The sequence below is a fragment of the Lagopus leucura genome, unplaced genomic scaffold, assembly GCF_019238085.1.
Source record: "Lagopus leucura isolate 7727_CA_CO unplaced genomic scaffold, USGS_WTPT01 Super-Scaffold_810, whole genome shotgun sequence".
Classification (NCBI taxonomy): domain Eukaryota; kingdom Metazoa; phylum Chordata; class Aves; order Galliformes; family Phasianidae; genus Lagopus; species Lagopus leucura.
Window position 1 is genome coordinate 7,864,019 of NW_024962261.1, and position 20,124 is coordinate 7,884,142.

At 38.1% G+C, this 20,124-nt stretch overlaps 2 protein-coding genes across 4 annotated transcripts in view; one reads left to right on the forward strand and one right to left on the reverse strand.

Annotated features, from left to right (window-relative positions):
- Positions 1-6,496, reverse strand: part of TTC37 (tetratricopeptide repeat domain 37) — a 45,892-nt gene extending 39,396 nt beyond the window's left edge. Inside the window, exons 1-7 of one of the 3 annotated variants that reach the window (XM_042866201.1) lie at positions 6,464-6,496; positions 6,214-6,324; positions 5,065-5,162; positions 4,468-4,611; positions 3,357-3,448; positions 2,786-2,861; positions 859-999 (exon numbers count right to left, since the gene is read on the reverse strand). In XM_042866201.1, the coding sequence (XP_042722135.1) occupies positions 859-999; positions 2,786-2,861; positions 3,357-3,448; positions 4,468-4,611; positions 5,065-5,154 (543 nt within the window). In that variant the 5' untranslated portion in view covers positions 5,155-5,162; positions 6,214-6,324; positions 6,464-6,496. Of the gene's footprint in view, positions 1-858; positions 1,000-2,785; positions 2,862-3,356; positions 3,449-4,467; positions 4,612-5,064; positions 5,163-6,213; positions 6,426-6,449 lie in introns of those variants that run through there. The other 2 variants (XM_042866203.1, XM_042866202.1) reach the window with 2 other exon arrangements.
- A 96-nt stretch (positions 6,497-6,592) lies between these two features.
- Positions 6,593-18,422, forward strand: ARSK (arylsulfatase family member K). Its single transcript, XM_042866206.1, has 8 exons — positions 6,593-6,738; positions 7,815-7,944; positions 8,597-8,756; positions 10,309-10,591; positions 11,244-11,415; positions 12,768-12,992; positions 16,178-16,402; positions 16,489-18,422. The coding sequence occupies exons 1-8, from the start codon at positions 6,610-6,612 to the stop codon at positions 16,770-16,772; spliced, it is 1,608 nt and encodes a 535-aa protein (XP_042722140.1). The 5' UTR covers positions 6,593-6,609; the 3' UTR covers positions 16,773-18,422.
- Positions 18,423-20,124: the final 1,702 nt, after the last annotated feature.

The following is a 20,124-nucleotide window of genomic DNA, read 5'->3' on the forward strand; positions in this document are numbered from 1 at the left end:
TCTGATCTTTGCATAACCTAGCTCTATTTTACTCTTCCACACTAACCTCAAAAGGCAACAAGTACTGCCTGCAGCACTTCTTTTTGTGCTAACAGCTTTTGACACTTACAGCATATGACTTCTAAAAAGACAGGTGCAGATTCAGTTTCCTTTTGTCTGGAAGTATTTCAGCACTTTTTTGCCTTTTGTGAACATTGCTATCAACAAGACTGGGGAAGAGCAAGTTCTACCCTTCTCTTTGAAAGAGGCTCATTTCGCAAGAACAGATAAATCACTCAAAAAGTTAACTTTGGCCATACAGCACACAGAATCAGTATAACTCGTGATCCTACTGTTTGGTCCAATTTGCTACAACATTTTTCTAAGCAACATTTAGGTTCAAATTTTCCTACATATGATAAGCACTGCATATGAAAATATGGAAAAACAGCACAAAACCTATTCCACCAAGGGAGCAGAAGGAAAGGAGTTTCTTGTTTTGGAGAATGCCTATTTTGTAGACATTGTCAGAACTTACAAATATGTCAGAAGCTGTTCTGTTCAGATATGTCAATGCAGGGATTCTTCTTGTAGGGGCATAACAATGCATCACCACATTACAGTGCAAATCTAGGCTTCCACAAAACTGAGGAAGTTTAGGGAAAACTTTAGATCTGGATGCTCTGTCCCACTATTTTGGGTGGTTGCACCTTCATTGTTTCTGACAGATGGTGAAATCACCTACTTTTTCATGAAAAGCTTAGTATCATTCAACATTCATGAGAAACTGTAACATGATTTTTGTTTTCCAAGGCTTCCTCTGAAATCTAGCAGCACCATGTACAGAAATGTAAGATGAAGGGGATTGAGAAACTTTACCAATTGTGCAGTCTTATTATCCTGGTACTGCACATTGTCTCCCAGTAACTGGATCATCCTCTTCCAAAGCTGATGGAGTTCCACCTTTTCTGCACCTCCTTCCTTTTTCACTTCTATTAGTTTCTGGCATATTTCTGCTGCCTGACAGTAGGAAACAAATGAACTATGTTGTAACTCTTGGACACCTGATACTGTCAAGTCTAAGCAATAAATTTCAGTTTTCTCTGGAGAAAAGTCCAATGGAACACTGTTGCAGAAGATACCATTATGTTACTAGATTACTTCCGCTACTACACTTATTTATATTTACATAATATCCATTAAAAAAAAAAAAAAGAAAAAAAAGAAACCATGTATCATTTCTTGAAAAAGTTAAATGACAGTGCAGCCAGCCTAAGCCATGAATAAATGAAGTAAGAAAATAATCTGGCTGATAGTCTGGTGCCATGCAGACTAAGAAATTAAGGAGCAGATGGAGAAAAATGAGTTTTCAGTATTAGATAGAGAGGGAGTTACAGATGCATTGCAGAAGGCAAAGTGAATGCCAGACTCAGCACACAGTGGGAACAGTGGCAGATAACAACCCACATTAATTAAGACTTTTGTTAAAGAAAAATACTACACCTTGAAATACAAGTCCTTCATGTATCACCTCCCATACAAACTGAAAGGCAGTACGCTGTGAACAGGATTAGGCACGAGCAAAATAATAGATCCTGACTAGGAGCAAGACAGAAGGAGTTTGCTTCCTACCACATTAGGGTAGACAACAGAGTGAAAGTGATCACCTAGGGTTACCTGCCTTCTGATTAGAGCAGTTACAGCTTCCAAAACATTACCTTCAGACCTGCCTAGCTTCCCAGATAATGTCAAAAGCAGGAGTTTTGACTGGTTCCTGGAGGAAATCAACAGTATAAACAGACTTAAACAGTCCTCCTATAACCTCTAATAGATAAACTGAAGCCTTATCAGACTATGGCATTACAAAAAGAACACATCCTGAAATTCCAGTGTGCAAGACTGAGAAAGAAGGACTCTAACACCAGATTTGTGGCTTCCTGTCCCACGTGGAACAAGTCTGCATTTGTAAATGATATTATCAGCTAATTTACTTTCAGACAGTGCTATGCAAAGAAACTTTGAAGTTAATAAATAGTCTTGAATTTGACAATAAGACAGAAGTAAAATCTTTTTTTGGAGGAAAAAGAGGAAGATGGTACAGTATAAAACCCCGCTCTACCTTATAAAACAACAAACTCTTCAAAAATTAAAGGAAAAGTGATAAGCATAACTGCAAGAAGTATTCTGTAATATCACCACAGAGGCTGTAGGCAAAGATACTGTTGAACTGTACAAGCATTAAACAGCTCCACCTCGTGGTAATCTGACAAGATTGTTATTTCTGCAGTAATCACACAGTCAAATTTAAGACTGCTGCCAGGTGGGCACTACCTTGTGATGCCCCAAAGCAGCTTTGCACGTCCTTACTTTTCTGCACGAGTGGCAGACAGGCCTGTGGCAAATGTAAATCCCAAACCCTCTGGCACCAAGGAGAGAATGATCCCACCAGAGACAAGATACACAAGTATGCAGAACAGGCCAAGACAGGCAAAGGCCTTTGGGATTCTGTGAGCAAATATGCATTTGGAATCACACTGGACTTCTAGATATACAACAGAAAAATGAGGTTGTAGCCTTTCAGTCTATACACTGATATTTTTTTTTTTCCAAGTTTCATCAGTTTAAGAGCTTCCATCCAAGTCTGTTATGCAGAGGAAAAAAAATAAGTAAAAAATCAGTTCTTCCTAGTTGTGGTCCAAGAAGACATCTTCAGTAGTCTGTGGCCCAAAAAAACTATAGAATCATTGGTTGTTCTAACAAGAAATTCCCTTCTAATCAGAAGAGAGAAATTACATTAGTCACCTACCTCTAAGTATTTATTTCCTTGGCGATATAGTTCCACGAGCTTGTTACATACATCACACCATTTCTGCTTGTCTCCACTAGAAAGAAGAAAATAAAAAAAAAAGCTGAGCTTTCCATTAAATAGTGATACAGCTTTCCTATTCTGTCAAATAAGTTTTTTTGTAACTTCACAGTTGCCAAACAAATATTTAGAATAAATACTACAAACTGCCTTAAAACTTTTACTCACCGTTGCTTTGGATAAAACAATTACTTTAAGGACTGGGCTTTTCTTTGTGAACTACTTTCAAATTCAGAAAACAAATGTAATGCTCCAGCGAACTACAATGACAATTGAGTTACCTTTGTTCAGAATTCTATCTATAGAAGCAAGGGGACATAGACTGCAATCTTAAAGGAGTGAAGTTAAGCCTACTCAAATCAGGCTTGGAATCATCCCTGCTCTAACAGTGAACTTAAACAGAGGGCAAAAGGTAACATAATTTTAAAAATTGCAACTCTGCTGCATCTAAATTGGTAACTCTACCAAATAAGAAACTTTAGACTGAATTTTGTGACTCAATACACATTACCTTTCATAGAGTTCCAAGAGTTTTTGGTACACATCTTGTAAGTCTGCGTGGACATCCGTTTGGTTGGATTTCTCATATAAATTTGCTAAACCCTGTTTAAAAAAAAGTGTTTATTACAGATAAGAACATTTGATGTCTGTAATTATGAATTTAATTTATATTGCAAGTTCTGCCAAAGGAAAAATTATATATATGTAAATATTCTCCTCACTTCCATGGGCTAATATGTTAGCCCATGAGCAAAATCTTGGTTGAGACCTTTACATGTTTTACACTAAAAGCTTTCCTCACTTCCTGTTCTAATACTGACTACTATTTGAAACTTATAAATGTTAAATGATCCTCTCTGCAAGATATATATACTATATACAATACACGCTAAGTTCTAAGATAAATGCTCTAAGTATCATGCCACCTTGGATTGTAACAGAAGGCCAGAATATGACTGCTAGGCAGCTAACAATATTTCAATATACCCTGAAATCAGGTACCAGCATTCATACTGCAAAAAGCTGTTTATATTGAAGATGTAAAGCTTTACAGTATTAGAATATATTGGATGCTGGCATGTGAGAGATTGATCTATCATGCAGACTAATGCTCCATCATCCAAATATGCTATAGCCATACACTACTAAACGTTGTATATGCACCATCCAACACACTGCTACTTTAAGGGCATAATGTTATTTTTTAAACAACAAAAACAAACAACAATCTATTTCATGCTGAAAAAATAAGGCACTAAACATTTTCCTTCTCACGAAAGCAGCACCAGAAAGTGCTTGTTGAGCTAAGAGTATGGTATTTCAGAGCACAGATGAACTGGCTATGTGTGTCTTAATTCACATACTCTCTAGAATGTTTCACTAATCTCTTGTCTATTTAGGTGTACTGGAACTTAAGTACTCTAGAACTAAAATTTACTCTGCTGCACACATGTAACCACCCAAGTCTTCAATTCGGACACATACAATACTTCTGCTACTGCAAAGCTTCAGAACACTTAAGTGCTTGAAGTAAACACAATGCAGTTTTGCCTTCTCCCCAGATTTAACCCCACAGTAACACTTATCATGGCAAAAACAAATACATCTGGACATACACTTACCTGCCATGCCAGTAATTGGTTTGGTTCAAGTTCAATAGCCTTCTTATACGCTCCTTTGGCCTGATCAGGTTGCTCCAACTCAGCAGCTGCCAGGCCAATAAATACCCAAGCATTGTAGTTATTTTTTTCTTGCTTCAAGACTACCTGGAAATAGACATTTTTTTTTAGGTAAAACTGATGAATGAGATGCATCTTACTGATTCATACATTGACTTTTCTCATAAAATTTGGTTAATTCTTCTTCATAGTTGATACCAGAAACTAACTCATTTTTTGGAAAAGATTAAGAACCTCAGCTTTTCATGCCACAGAAGCCTTCGTGTCTGAACTGTTCTGCCAGTTAACATAGCTGCAACTTAGGAATTTCCTGTCGAGGTGCAGATTATAAATGAGTTTTGGTCATCACTATTATAGACTTAATGTTCTCTTATCCATACGTAAGCAAATGCTAAAGCAGAAGGAAACAGAAATTCAATTATATAATCAATCTTACATCAATGAGATTCATCACTCAGCATAATTATACAGTTCTTGTTTATGGGAACAACAAACACAAGAACTGCAAAAATTACTAATTTCCAATGAAATAATAATTACCTTGCAGTGCTTTAAGGCCTCTTTATATTCCTTATTTCTTATGGCTTCTCTAGCGCTCTTTAATGCTGCCTTCACCTCCTTATTTGACATTTTTGCCGCTAAGTAAAAAACAACATGTGGTTAGTTATCAAAGAGAGACATAATGAACTCAAACCACTACTTATACCCTACCATGGCAGCATAAAGAAAGCACTTCAAACATAGGACTATATTGCAATGCGTCAAAACACACGTATTGAAAGATCATTTCCCCCCAAAAAATGCAAAAACAACAACTTGGTTAAAATTGATTATTTACACTTAGCTGCTAAGCAGGACTATGCCAATATCTCAAAGATTTCAATGGTACAAAGTATTCATCTTAAGTCTCAACTCAAATTTCATTCTGTGATAATTTTAAATTGGATGAGAGGTGTTATATGACAGTCACCTCAGTTAGACTGCAGGAATGTCAGCACTTAAGGGTGGTGAGGTACAGGCTGCCCAAAGAAGCTGTGGATACACCATCCCTGGAGGCACTCAAGACCAAGTTGGATACGGTCCTGGGCAGCCTGATGGGCGGCAGCCACTAGGACTGGAACTGGATGATCTTTCCAACCCAAATCATTATGTGATTCACTCTACAAAGGACACAGCATAGTTTCTCTTAAGCAGTGAGCACTGGGCATGCTCCCAAGGGGTTTCTAAGAAGCGGAGACTTTCCTGCTCACCATGTGTAGCAGGATGAAACTCAGCACATCACTAACACCCGTGCAGGACCTGCAGCACTCCTATTCCTTCTCACACAACCAGGACAGACCTGCTTCTGACTGCAGCCATGCAGAAAATGAAGCAGTTTTAAAGGACAAGGAATCACTCCTTGTAAAGCCTGCCACAGTTATATACTAGTTGGGTTCATATGTTTCACATTTAACCTATGACAAATTTCAAAAACATCATTAAACTGGTCAAATGAGATGCAACAGAGAAACAACGCCACTGACAAGGCACTGAAAGGGGCTCAAAAGATGGAAAAGTAGCTTTTAGAGGCCAAAGAGCAGAAGATGGGCTGCAGGCCTAGAAACATACTACTAATGGGAGGGCTAAGAAAGATGGCTGACGTGCGACTCCCTCAGGGTGACGAAATGACTGAAAGCAAATTACACTCACATCACTCAACAGCTCCTGGAGAGAAAGACAGCTCCCTGAGAAGGGCCGGGCTCCTCAGTCATCGCAACCATCAAAACACCGGCAGCGTTCAAGCCTGGGATCCACGTCCTCCTGCAGAGAATCAAGAAACCACGTGACTGCCGCCCGAAGCCTCGGAGAGCGCCGACAGAGCGACTGCGGAGGGGACAGAAGGGCTGTAAAGGGACCGAGCGGCTATAAAGCGACGCGCCGCGCACCTCGCCGCGCTCACCTCGCAGTCCCGCACCCGCCGCCAGCGCGCACGCGCATTCCACCACCCACGTCAGCGCGCGGACCCGTCCCGCCCGCCGCCCGCCCTGGTGCATGCTGGGAGTTGTAGTTCTGCCCCTCCGCGCCAGAGCGCCCGTCTGCGGGGCAATGCGGAGAGGCGCACCGCCGGTGTTGCTGCGGGGGCTTCTCCTCGTGGCTACCGCGCACTGCGCAACGCCGAGGCCGCTCAGGCATTCCTCCCGGCCAAACGTGGTGCTGCTGGCCTGCGACTCCTTCGTGAGTAGCCGCGGCTCCGCGGGGAGTTTCACATTTACACCCGGCTTGTGGCCGAGTTCCAGGTGTGATGATGGCTGTGCTCGGTGCTACCCGCCGTCGCACAGCGCTGCCTCCGCTCCTTCGCCCAGGGCGAGGCGGAACGGCCGTCCCCGCAGAGCTGGGCTCGGCGCTGCCTTCTGTTCGCGGCGAGTAGCTGCAGCCGCCATCAGGCCTCCGCTCCTGTGCTCTGCTGCGCGTTGCCTGCCGTTCATGGAACAGTTCTTCCTAACTATTTGTAAAATACGATATCCGCCTTAGACCGCTTCTTAGTGGTGATTTCAAAGAGGAAGCAATAGCTCCTTTTTTTTTTTTTAATTTTTTTTATTATTATTTTTTAAGCTCTAGGTTCCCTGGCTGTATTTTGCTTATTATTATCGTTGTGAGAACATCAGCTCTCGTAATATTCTAATCATTTTTTTTTCCTCCAAATGTTCAGCTTCTATCAAAGTTACTATTAACCAACAAAATGGCTGATTTTTAAATGTTAAAGTCCATTTTATTTCTAGTTCCTTGCTGAAGCTGCCAACAGATCTGAAGCAGGCCTCTGTATGCTGCCGTTTTTATAGACTAATAGAATCATAGAGGTTGGAAAAGAGCACTGAGATTATGAGATCATCTAGTCCAACCATCAACCCACTGGCCACTAAATCATATCACTTAATGCCACATCTATGCATTTCATAAAAACCTTCACCACCTCCCCAGGCAGTGTGTTTCATTGCCTCACCAGTCAATGTGAGGATACATTTCTCCTAATATCCTCCCTGCATGTGGCAGGGGGGTTGGAGATTCATGATCCTTGAGGTCCCTTCCAACCCTGGCTATTCTGGGATTCTGCAATTCTGCTATAGCCTCCTTTAGGTAGTTGTGGTTATACAGTTGTCATTTGTGTTGCTTCTTTTCCCCCCCACCTTGACAATTTATTTTACAATCAGTTACATTTGAGTAACACAGCTTCAAGTTAATAAATTATAAATTACTGCAGGCAATAACTTGAGACAGTCATGCTTATATGCTGTTATTCTATTTGACTGCAGGATGGGCGTTTGACATTTTATCCTGGAAATCAGACTGTGGATTTGCCTTTCATAAATTTTATGAAAAGACATGGCTCTGTCTTTCTCAATGCCTATACCAACTCTCCAATTTGTTGTCCTTCTCGTGCAGGTAGGACCAGGAGAAACATCAGATAAATGCAAATGATTAATACTTTCCTATGTCAATTTAAATGTACGTTAATTTCAAAGCCTTGAGATTAGGGAAGCTTTGCTGTTTTCTCAGTCAGACCAATTAATCTTTTTTTGGTAGTACCTCAAATTTATACAGTGCTTGATCCATTTTTTTTTTTTCTGTTTCTTGTGTAGTTTACATTTATTCTTAAGGCCATTAAATACATGATAAATCCTTTAGCATCTTTAGTTACATGCTTAAGTATTCTTTACTTGCTGCAATCAGTATCCCATATGCAACTTCCCATTTGCAGAATTTAGAAGTTGGGAATTCAGAAGGAAGCTATATTCTTAAATCAAATGTTACATTTTGTAGTGTTTCTACCCTTCTCAGTTGTTGCAAAGACCCACCAGAAGTGATGTAAATGAAATGTCATCTACAGCACTGTTACAGATGTAAATTGGAAGAAGCATCCTGTCCTAACTGCAGCAGGTACAGGCTTCCAAGTTACTGCTGTATTCCATTTCTTAAGAACTAGCTATTACTTCTGTTTCTCAAGGCCAAGTTGTAACTGAACTAAGATTACATAAACATGTTCTCAATCCTATTATCTTACTTTTCACAAACCGTGTCTCATTTTATTTTCCAGCAATGTGGAGTGGTCTTTTCACACACTTAACTGAATCATGGAATAACTTCAAAGGTCTAGATCCGGATTATGTAACATGGATGGATCTCATGCAGAAGCATGGCTACTACACACAAAAGTATGGGAAACTGGATTATACTTCTGGACATCATTCAGTGAGGTAATCAGATGGATGTTCCTTCCATAACATGGACAGTTGTGAGTAATATGGCAGGCCTCTCTGAGTACAGTTTGTTGGTATAGGTGGTATTCATTCTCACTGAAAGTATTGGAAATCAGAATTTATCTCTGAAGTTTTAAAATAATTACCTGTGAAGCCTTTGCACTTTGATTTTACATTCAGGGACTGAATTTCGCATTGCTCCCTTTTTCACTCCTCTACCAGGTTTTCTGAAGGTTCCTATTTCTGGCTTATCTTTTTCTCCTTTTGTGCCTGAGGATCAGTCTTGCACATGTAAAAAATCTTCTGTGTTGTTCCAGAGAACTGGTCTGAGGGATTGGGGTTGAATGTTTTTTGTTTATTTGCTTGCTTGCTTTTTCTGTTTTTGTTTTTACTTTGATCTTATTCTCATTCTGATTAGATACCAATCTGGCCTATATAATATGTTTTTCTCTATATGTCACCATTACGGTGTTGTATGCAATGTGACACAGACACTACTCTCATCCCCACATCTGAATTTATTCTTTAACTCTCTATCAAATATGACTTCTCTAAGTAGTTTGTTTAGGGCTTTCAGCTTGAAAGTGTGGATGAATCTAAACAAAGGCCTAATTAAAAAATACAGTTACAGATAATTCTAAGTAGTTGTTCTGGATGTCAAGGATGCAGTGGTAAAATTTCAGTGAGGGTAGAAATGGTTAGGTGTTCTTTAAATGTCAGCAATGAAATAATGAAAGTGCAAGGTTACATCGTTCATGTTTTCCCTTGGAATTTCAGTGGTGATATTAAAATTTCCCTGAACAAAATTAAGATGGGTGGAGATTTTAAGTTGAATGTTTCCTTATAATCCTGTTTTTGGCAGTTGTTGTAATTCAGTCTCGAAAAGAAGCCAGGACATCTGTAGCTCAGATTTCTCAGTGTTTTGTGGAGGAAAGAAAAAAAACCTGCTCCAAAAGTGTTGTCTTTTCCTCCCCACCCCTTCTTTTTTTCTCTCTACATTTTTCTCTTATTTTTCCTTATATTCCATTTTCATGATGGCATTTCTCAACTATATCAAAAGAAAAAGTACAAGATAAATTGCTGTTAGAGATTTTTGTTGTAAGTGATAATGTTCCTAAAGCAGAATGTGTCTTTTGAAGGTGCCTGCTCCAGCTAGGTCACTTCTCATAGAATTTTTTTAAGTAAGTCCAAGGCTGTGCATACCAGATGAACTGTATGATTCGATGACAAAAAGTCAATCGGGGTCAGCAAGATGGAGAAGCTATTTCTAATTTATTTGTTTTTCTGTTGAAATGGGAAGAAGAACCATTCTGAAATTAATTTTTAATAAAAAAGAAAAAAGATTGAGAAGCAGAAGAGAGTGACTAAAGCTGCGAATATAAAATAGGTATAAAATAGCTACAGTTAAAAACAATTTTCCTTTATCTAGCAATTAAAAGGAGATGGCAGCTACAAATGTAGGAGAAGTTAAGGAGAAACTTTTTGCGTGGAGGGAAAGTGAAAAAAACACTTTCCTCTAAGTGCGTATATCTTGTGTCTGTGTTCTCAGCAACCGTGTGGAAGCCTGGACTAGAGATGTTGAATTCCTGCTCCGGCAAGAGGGAAGACCCAAGGTAAATCTTACTGGTGACAGGAGGCATGTGAGAGTGATGGAAACTGATTGGCAGGTTACTGACAGAGCAGTGACTTGGATAAAGAAAGAAGCCATTAACCTCACCCAACCATTTGCTCTTTACTTGGGGCTAAATTTGCCACATCCATATCCGTCACCTTACGCCGGAGAAAATTTTGGATCCTCTACATTTTTAACGTCTCCATATTGGCTTGAAAAGGTATGTGCAGGTGAAAGTTAAATCTAAATTCGTGTGTAACTTTATTGTGAAATGTGTTTTATTCCTTGTAATTTTTCAGGTCAGGTCCAGTTCTAATATTTCAGTACACAGTAAGTAGTACTTGGATAAGATGTTGGACTTCTGATGAAGTAAAGTAATTTTGTTTATTTTGTTTTTCTGTAATGAAAAGGTTTGTTAATACTGAATCAGTAAATTTGGACTTCAATAGCTAGAAACACATTTAGATTATATAGCCAGTTTGTCATTAATATTGTCAGAGATCTTCTGAAAAAGAAGTCTTTTTTCTGTTGACTGTCCATGTGTGCAGAACTAGCAGAATATACAGATCTAGCATTATATGTAATGTATCAGCTGCTTCTTTATAACTAAATGGCTTAAAATCTGTAGAAATAAAAAAAAATGGCCTTCATTAGTAGCTGATTTTTATCGCTCTTTTATAACTAATTGACTCAATACCTGTGAAAGTATGGAGGAAATAGCAGCACTATGTAACAGATAAGCTGCTGATATCTCAAAGACTACAGACTGAGAACTGACAAATTATACTAAAAAGTTTTAAATTAAACCTTTCTTTTTTTCCCTTTAAATTGTTTAATTCAGTTTGTAATGTTATTTTCCCCTTTATTTTTAGGTAAAATATGAAGCTATTAAAATTCCCACATGGTCTTCACTTTCAGAGATGCATCCAGTAGACTATTATTCATCTTACACCAAAAACTGTACAGGAGAGTTTACAAAGCAAGAAGTGAGAAGCATTAGAGCATTTTATTATGCTATGTGTGCAGAGACAGATGCTATGCTTGGTAGGTGAAGCTTCATAACATAGTGGGTTTTTATGTTCTGATTTATTTTTAATTTCTTTTTAAAAAAATGCTGATAGAGCCAGTCTTTTGGAATAATAAAATAAAGCCGTGCAATTCAGATCTAGGTATAAATTGCATAGGTATTGCTTAATCAATCTATTCAGTAATAATTGGATAGATTTTAAGGGTACTGCCAGGTGAATTCGTTCTGAAAGGTGCTAACAAGGCCCATGAATGAAACAGTGGAAGCTGCATAGGTACAGCAAAGCTTTGTTGGATGCTTGTGCAAGAATAAGTAAATATTCTTTTTTGAAATGATAACTGAAAAAATAGAAATACAGAAGTAAACAACTTTGAGATTGTAAGTGCTTTGCCTAGAGATTGATTTTTTTAAGTGACCGGATTCAATGGCAACTGCAAATAATGAATTAAGCAACAAAGTTACCTTTGGAAGCTTCCTTAGTAACCTATTGAAAATGAAGGAGACAAAAGAATGAATTAAGCAGAGGGAGTTCTTCCTACTTTATGGTAAGATCTACGTAAACAACAATTACAATGCAACATCATAATTTAGGGCATTTTATTTCTTAGTTAATTTTCTTGCCCTCTAATATGAAATTTATGAAAAAGCAAGCAAATCTTTTTCTTTCCTTTTTTTTTTTTTTTTTTCTGTAATTTTACAATGATTAAGTAACTTTAAAGACATGGAATTACTGTTTCATGTTTAATGAAAGGAAGGAGATCAAGAGGAACTTCAGGCCACAATGGTGTTGCCCAGCTCAGTAAGTAACTGAGCTGTACTGTAACTTTGTAATTTAAGTTTTTAACTGATCTGTTTAAACAAGAATCACCTTAATGTTTGAATGTTAACGATGTGCAGATGCTTTGCTTCATTACTGATTTCATTGGTCTTTTCCATGTCTCCCTTGCACAGTCTGTGCAAGATGTTCTTGTGGGGATATGGGCACGTGTTGGAGAGACACCTACTGATAAGGTGCATACTGTGAGGAGTCCTTCACCCTAAATGTCATGCAGGGCTTCTGTGGCCCTATTTTAGTACTGCAAAGCCAACTATTTGTTGTAATAGCAAAAATGCATCTCATCCTATAGTGCTCTTTGATATTCTTGTGGTTGTTCTTTGCCCTCCAGGTGGCACTGAGAGCCAGACTCCTGCAACTTGCATACTGCTGTGTATTTTTCTGGGCTGGTTGCTTTGAATTCTGCCTCCTGTGGCAGAGATTGGATTTCCCAAGTCTTTGAATAGGATTATTTGGGATTTGCATGCCACTGTGTAGGTTAGGAAGTTCAAAGAGTATTTGACCCATCTTTTTGAAGCCTTTTTCTTGTTGCAGGTGAGGTTATTTCAGCTCTGAGAGATACTGATCTTCTTAAGAAAACGGTCATTATGTTCACTTCAGATCATGGGGAACTTGCTATGGAGCACCGTCAGTTCTATAAAATGAGCATGTATGAAGGAAGTTCCCATGTTCCTCTTCTAGTTATGGGCCCAGGCATAAAACAACAGCAGCAAGTATCAACTGTGGTCTCTCTGGTGGATATATATCCTACCATGCTTGGTGAGTTAAGTCATTTAAAATTATTCTTTTTTTTTTTTTTTTTAAGTAACTAATTATTGTTGTGTATTTGCATTATAGTCAGAATTATGTCTCCAATTTGTGAATCAATGTAGTAACAGAACAGGAGATGATAAATCATGGAGGGAGCATATGCATGGACTCGGTGTAAAATGCAAGAAGAGTGTATAAAAATTAAATGAAGGAATTGATGATTTTCTGTTCTGCTGTTACTGGTTCTCACAATTCTCACAAAAATGATTTTATGAGGAATTATCTGTTTAAAAATGTATTGGGAGATACAAAGTAATCAGACACAGTTTAGATACAAATAATCCTTGCTAGCCTTCATACTGAACAGTTAGTTCACTGTAGAAATTAGAATGTAAATGCATCCAGAAGGGGGATTATACTCAAAAGAATAGGAGTTTCATTATGTTGTCAAAGTAGTTCCCTTTACAAAGTGTCAACTGGGAGAAAGTTAGCATAGACTTTTGCACAGAAAATGTACAATTAATCTGAGCAAGTGTAGTAAGGTATGATAGTGCATATCCGTGCTTATCTTCTTGAATATGGAAATATTCTTTATGGGGCAGAGAAACTGTTGAAAAGGATTCTCATTAAGTTACTTTTAGGAGTGAATTTTTGAACTGTTACCTGTTTTATCACAGGTATCAGACAAGATGTGAATCTTTTTGGAGCTGAATGTTAGTCACCATTTCAGGCATTATCTAGGATGTTTTAAGCTACTAATTGGATTTTTTTTTTTTTTTTTTCTGAAGTACTCAGCAAAGCTCTTTATTTTAAAAGCATCAGATGTAGGCTGCAATTGCCTGAGAGAATGTGGGGCAAAATGTATCATTATACTTTGTAGAGCAAACAAAGGCAATGACAGAGCCTTTATTTGAGAAATAGTTGCTATAGGAAAAAATATCCAGGAGGAATCAACTCACCCCTCCCGGTAACAGTTTGGAGAAATGGATGAGCTGAGGAATGCGGCCTCCCCCATTCATACCAGGTGCTGCAGCAGAGAAGGGCGGGGGGGAAGGGGGCCTGCGCAGACCCAGATGGCACGGGAAGTATCGCGGAGACAGAAGGGGTGGCTCTGAACTCCCCCCCTGCCTGCTCCGGGCACTCACGTACTCACTTAGCTCATCTATTGGTTCAGGCTTTGACCTTGGAATTGCACTACATACTTATTATACTGTACTTCTAGTAGTAAAAGCTAGAGAAAATCCTTTTCTGCATTATCTTAAGTAGATTTTTTATGAACAAAATATACTTATCTGCTTGTCTCTTCTCAAAACTTTGGAAACACTTATCTAGATGAAAATAGCATATAACCTGAGTAGTTTTCTTTTTTCTCTACCAAATTCTGGAAATGAATCAGTATAAAGAAGTCTGTGCCAGATACCTTCAGACAGAAGTTGCGGTGCCATACTTGAAGAGTTAACTTCTTTTTTTGTGCTTTTTCCACAAATAATCTAATTAGTCAAGTGGTTTGTCATCCTTTTTTCCTGCTCTGTGTTATTTTCCTGTAGTTTCCTGTGTTTATTAGTTCTTTCCTTCTGTTCTGGCAGTTTCTTCTTCCTATGATATGAATATCAAAAAAGCTGGATAAGTCAAGATGAATATCAAAGTATGAAGTATCATTTCTACTTTCTCTTCAAGCTGCATGCTGCTGCAGACTAGTGAGAAATCAGATTTCAAGTCTTTTTCTTCGTAATTTTCATCCCTATGTTTTGCATTGTCTCAAGGCTGTAGTCACCCTGAACATTTACTTGGAGTTTAGGTGCACCCTATATCATGTGTGGTACATAGGGTTCATCCCATCAGATTCTGTGTGATTCAGGTAATTGACCCAGAAGTGCATCAACTCCTGTCTTTTCTTACAGGATGTAGCCTAAGCTTTCCATCACTAGCACTAGCTTTGTTGGTTTAAATAGAAGTACTTTTGGATGTCGTGTTAAGCAGGAGGCATTGAAAATGCCAGCCAGAACATTTCTTGCACTGGGAAAATGCAGTACAGCTGTTAATACTGTTACTAGTTTAGGATGAGGGGCAAGAAAGGTTTATACCTTTCTTTTGGCTTTTTTTCAGATTAAGCATTCATTTGTTCAGGTTTTAGCCCCCCACACTGGAAGTACTAGGTTTGTAATGTTACAGACTTCCTACTGCTTGGTTTTATTCTCCAGAGGAAGAACTACAGATTACTGACAGGTGTCTGTGCTGTAGGAACAAAAGATAAGAAAGAAGATAGGTGATGATGAAAGAAAATCTCAGTTGTGGGCAATGCATATTGCTGAGCATCACTGTAAGAATATTAGACACAACTCATCATGGAATGGAATCCTCTGTGAAAATGAAATAGATTGAATTTTGAATGCTGTGTTCAGTAGGGTAATTAAAAATAATACAGCCATACTCCTTTTTTAGGAAACTCTGAGGTAACATGGATAAGGTTCTCAGCTGTACTTTTCAGAATGTCTCTAAGAGATGTTTATGACTTCTTAACGCTGCCTAGATCTTTGGAAGTTAGAGATACTTCTGATGTAATTTTGTTGCAAGGGGCCTATCCAAGCTACAGGATCTTCCAGTAGGCTGTAGAGCATCTGTAGTAGGCTATAGATTCATCTTGTGTATTTTCAATATGTGCACTGTATCAAAACCACCTCTGATACCATCCTTATCTCCAGTCCTATCAAATGCCCTTGTTCCTGAGTTTCCTCACCAGTTATATATATGTGATAACTATAACAACTACCTTTCACACAGTATTTTTCTAGTCATAGATGAAGAATGCTGGTTAGGAGCTAAGCACCAGTAAGTGTTAGACCAAACAGATTGATATGGATCTTGTAGGCTTCATGCTTACTGAGTCTATACATGCATACCTCAGTCTGAGGTGGTCAGAGAATGTGAGAAGGGCTTAAAAAATAAAAAAGCAGAACCTGTCACTGGAAGCTATGGATAGCAGTTCTAACAAATGTTTTAAAGATTGACCTAGATGGTGGGCAAATGAAGTCAGAAAGTTTCTTAAATATATGTTGTTATTTGCTTACGTTGGGGTTTCTGTGTTCTAGCAATATCCAGTTTACTGCAGTATATTTTCAGAGACGTAGCATTATGTAAGTCTTGTTCATTGTGGTACCTTCAGTGGAACTTTGAATATGTGTATCTTTGCTTAGATCTAGCAAGAATTCCTGTCCTGCAGAACCTCAGTGGATATTCTCTTTTACCCCTGCTGCTTGAAAAGGCGGAGGATGAAGTGTCACACAGAGGGCCTCGGCCCTCGTGGGTACTGAGTGAGTTCCATGGCTGCAATGTGAATGCTTCCACATACATGCTTCGAATTGATCAGTGGAAGTATATCACGTACATGGATGGCGTTTCGGTGCCTCCACAGCTGTTTGGTATGTTACAATTCTTGTGTCCTAACTGATCCGTTCATTTATTTAAATGCAAGTTGACCCTCAACTGCCTTTATTGTTTGTTCCAGACCTTTCTGCCGATCCGGATGAGCTGACAAATGTTGCCATAAAATTCCCGGAAACTGTACAATCCTTGGACAAAATACTTCGCTCAGTAGTGAACTATCCAAGGGTTTCTTCATCTGTTCAGAACTATAACAAAAGGCAGTTTATCAGCTGGAAACAAAGTTTGGGCCAGAATTACTCAAACGTTATTGCCAACCTTAGATGGCATCAAGACTGGTCAAAGGAACCAAAAAAATATGAGGATGCAATTGATAGGTGGCTCAGCCAAAGGGAACAAATAAACTAAATATATTAATAAAATGAAAACATCACAGATCTAATATGATTGAGGAGATGGAAACATTCTGCATTTGTAATTTTCTGTTGTATTTCAATTGTTAGAATTGTTATCTTACATAAGCTATTTAAAGCAAAGATAGTCCTGAAGAATTACTGCATTGTGCTAGATATCCCAAAGTGGTTTATATAACCAGCAAGTGTAACAAATCTAGATTTTATATGATAAAAGTCTCTAGCATGTAAGAATGCATAGGAAGAATGTTATGTAAGTTTTAATTACATTTATGGTACATATAGCTGGTTGCAAAAATGCAGAGTATTAAGTGTTAAAACTTAACAGGAATTTGCATTTTTAATGATATGTTAAAGGAAGAATTATTTTTTATGGTGGGATACCTGTTATACTGGAGTATGCCAGAGCCAACTTTCCACCAAGGCAGATTGTCCATAAAATATACATCCACTTCAGAGATGATGCAGGGGTTAGAATTTCATCAGAAAGATAGCATCTAGTGGTCTTAACATTAATGCACTTTATTCAGTATTTCATCATTCCATTTTCGTTCATTGAGTCTTCATTTTTGAAGATAGGCCTTCTTATCTTTGTCTTTTGGATCAGGACTTATCATGCATCATTCTTCAAAATAGTTGCATAATACTACTCAGGTGCTCATAGTAGTATTACGAGTACCTCTGGTGACTCAAAGGCCATGCATTATGTATGTTTGCAATGAAGAGAAATTGGTCTTTGTTCACTGTTGGAAATTAGAGGGGGAAAAAAAACCCGAAAACCCAACAAAGACAAAAATAAATCCCTCAGACAAAACTTGTGATTAGAGCTATTTTCTGAAAAGTAATAATGAGATTTTGCACAGCATTAAGTTGAAAAGTGATTGAGTGGATCTCCACTGCGCAGTTAAATTCTGCAGGTAGATGTTCTAACGTGCAAAGCTGGAACATAAGATATACACAGAGAAGATGCAGTTGAAGCTTGCAAAGAAAAAAAAACAGAACCATTTCTCATTTGCCCAGGGATGTGACTGAATAAATAAATGAATAAACACCAAAGCAGTTTTGGAAGAAGGTAAGATTTAACTGGTAAGTTGACTTTTCCTAAGTGAAAAATGCTTGCAGCAGCACGTACACTTGCTTATTTTTGGACATTGTTGGTGCTGCTACAGTAGAAATTCAGCATGACATTGTAATGCCAGAATGCTGCCTGGAATTTTAGTGAAGTACTCAGCAATAATGGTAAGCTGGAAAAATATAAAGATGAAAAATACGTGTACCTTCTGGTAGCTAAGCACCCTACCTGCATTTTGTAAACAACTTACCACGCTATAATTAGCTGCATATATTCATGAATATATTACCTTTTTAATTGTTATTGTTCATAGAACATTAAGGATAATCTTATACTACTTATTCATTTGGCATGCCATTGTAATTTCTGCTAAGATGAGCTCAGGTCATGATGAAATCATTTCAACAAAAAGTACAACAATGTAGTATGTGTTGGCTGCATAAATAGAGGGGAGGGAAGTCCATATGAAGGCACATTCAACAGGGAAGGTAGTAAATTGATATCTTTACAGAGTTCTGGGCAGGTTGGAACTCACCGTGGAGAATACAGCAAAATAAAATTTTGGTGAAGTGGTTTTGTGTGTGTGTGTGTGATTTTTAAATGTTATGTTTAAATATATCACTATGGAAAACCGTGTTCTGTCAATTCTGTGAACATGGTGCTGTATTGGTTCTAGGTAATGTGCTCTGGGTGAGACTGCTTGAGCAGAAGTTGGACCAGATGAACCCAGAGGTGCTTCCAACCTCAGTCTGGAATTCTGTGACACACTACTACTTATTTTTGCACCTGCCTTCTTAAAATGCTTATAAAGTGAAAACATTAATTTATTTATTAAAAGCAAAAACTTGAATTTCCACAAGGTTTTGGCCAGAAAGAAGGAAAAACAAAACAAAACCCTTAAGACTTCATTGCCTCAATTTACATTAAACAATTTACTTGTCTCTGTAACTGAACTAAAACTGAACCTGAAATATTTAGCAACATTTTCATATTCAGCTAAGCCATCTTAGTTATGCTAGTATATCTGCATAGTTAATTCAAGTTTGCAGCGCAGCAGCTTGGCTCTCATCTCACTCTAGGAGAATAATCTTTGTCAATCCCTCTAAACAATATATGTGACACAAGAGGATAAATGCATGGGAGATAACAGAGATGAGATGACTTGTGTAATATCAGTAATAGATAATATAAATGATAACATGCAGCATCAGTAGTAAAATGTAATGCAGGTATGAGATATAAATTGAGATCAACTGGGGAATGGAAAGGAGAAAGGAAAGGCTGGAATACTGATATGGTTAAGCACATTTTTAGACAAAATCAAGACAACAGAGCATTCCATAATTTAACCAGTTGGCCTGATTACGTTCTTTACATTTATTGTCTTCAAGAACTTAATAACAACAGCAAAACCAAACAAAATCAAAAACCAGGATAAAATGGGTGATGTACAAATGTCCTGGACAATATAAAAAGTGAATTATTTTTTCTAACTGCAGGTTCTTAGAGCTGGGAATCTACCTTTGTCAGGATGTCTTACCTGATCAGCGAGGAAAAAAAAGTCAATGAATAAATCCAGGTTTTGCACTGAAGTAGGAAACTACATTTTTTTTTAAATTACTTATCCCCTCCCCTCCAAAAAAGTATGGAAATAGAGTCTATATGAAATTACTGTAAGTTAGAGTTACAGAATGTTTATGTTGGAATGAAGCATAATGCCCACCCAGACCCAAACCCGTGTGGGCTGTGAGCTGCCCCACACCAGCTCAGGCTGTGCTGGGCCCCATCCAACCTGGCCCTGAGTGCCTCCAGGGCTTCTTTGGGCCGCTAAATCTCTCCTCTTTTCATTTAAAAGCATTCGCCTTTGTCCTCTCACTAGGTGTACAACTGACTAAAAGCAATCTTGGCTGTAGATACCAAAATTTTTAAAGCGAAAAAGCTGATTATAGAAGGCTTGCAAGAATTTGACGTAGCACTGTTATGCATTTTTATAAGGATTTTGAATACAAAAGAAAATTGGCCATAGTAAGTGTCATCTTGCCCTAGATGAAGAGATGTTGACCAAAAGTTACTTTGATGCTTTATACAGCCGTCCTTTTCTGCCTGCTGGGTGGTGACTTAGGCTTCATCTTTCTTTTTTGTGAGTAAAGATAAATCCCAATTATATAGCACACTAAAAGCTTTGCCAACATTTACAAATCTTTACCATCAAGACAAATTAACTAGTTGATGTGAGTTACTCCAGTGGTGTTCTGTAAAAATGCCATACAAAGGC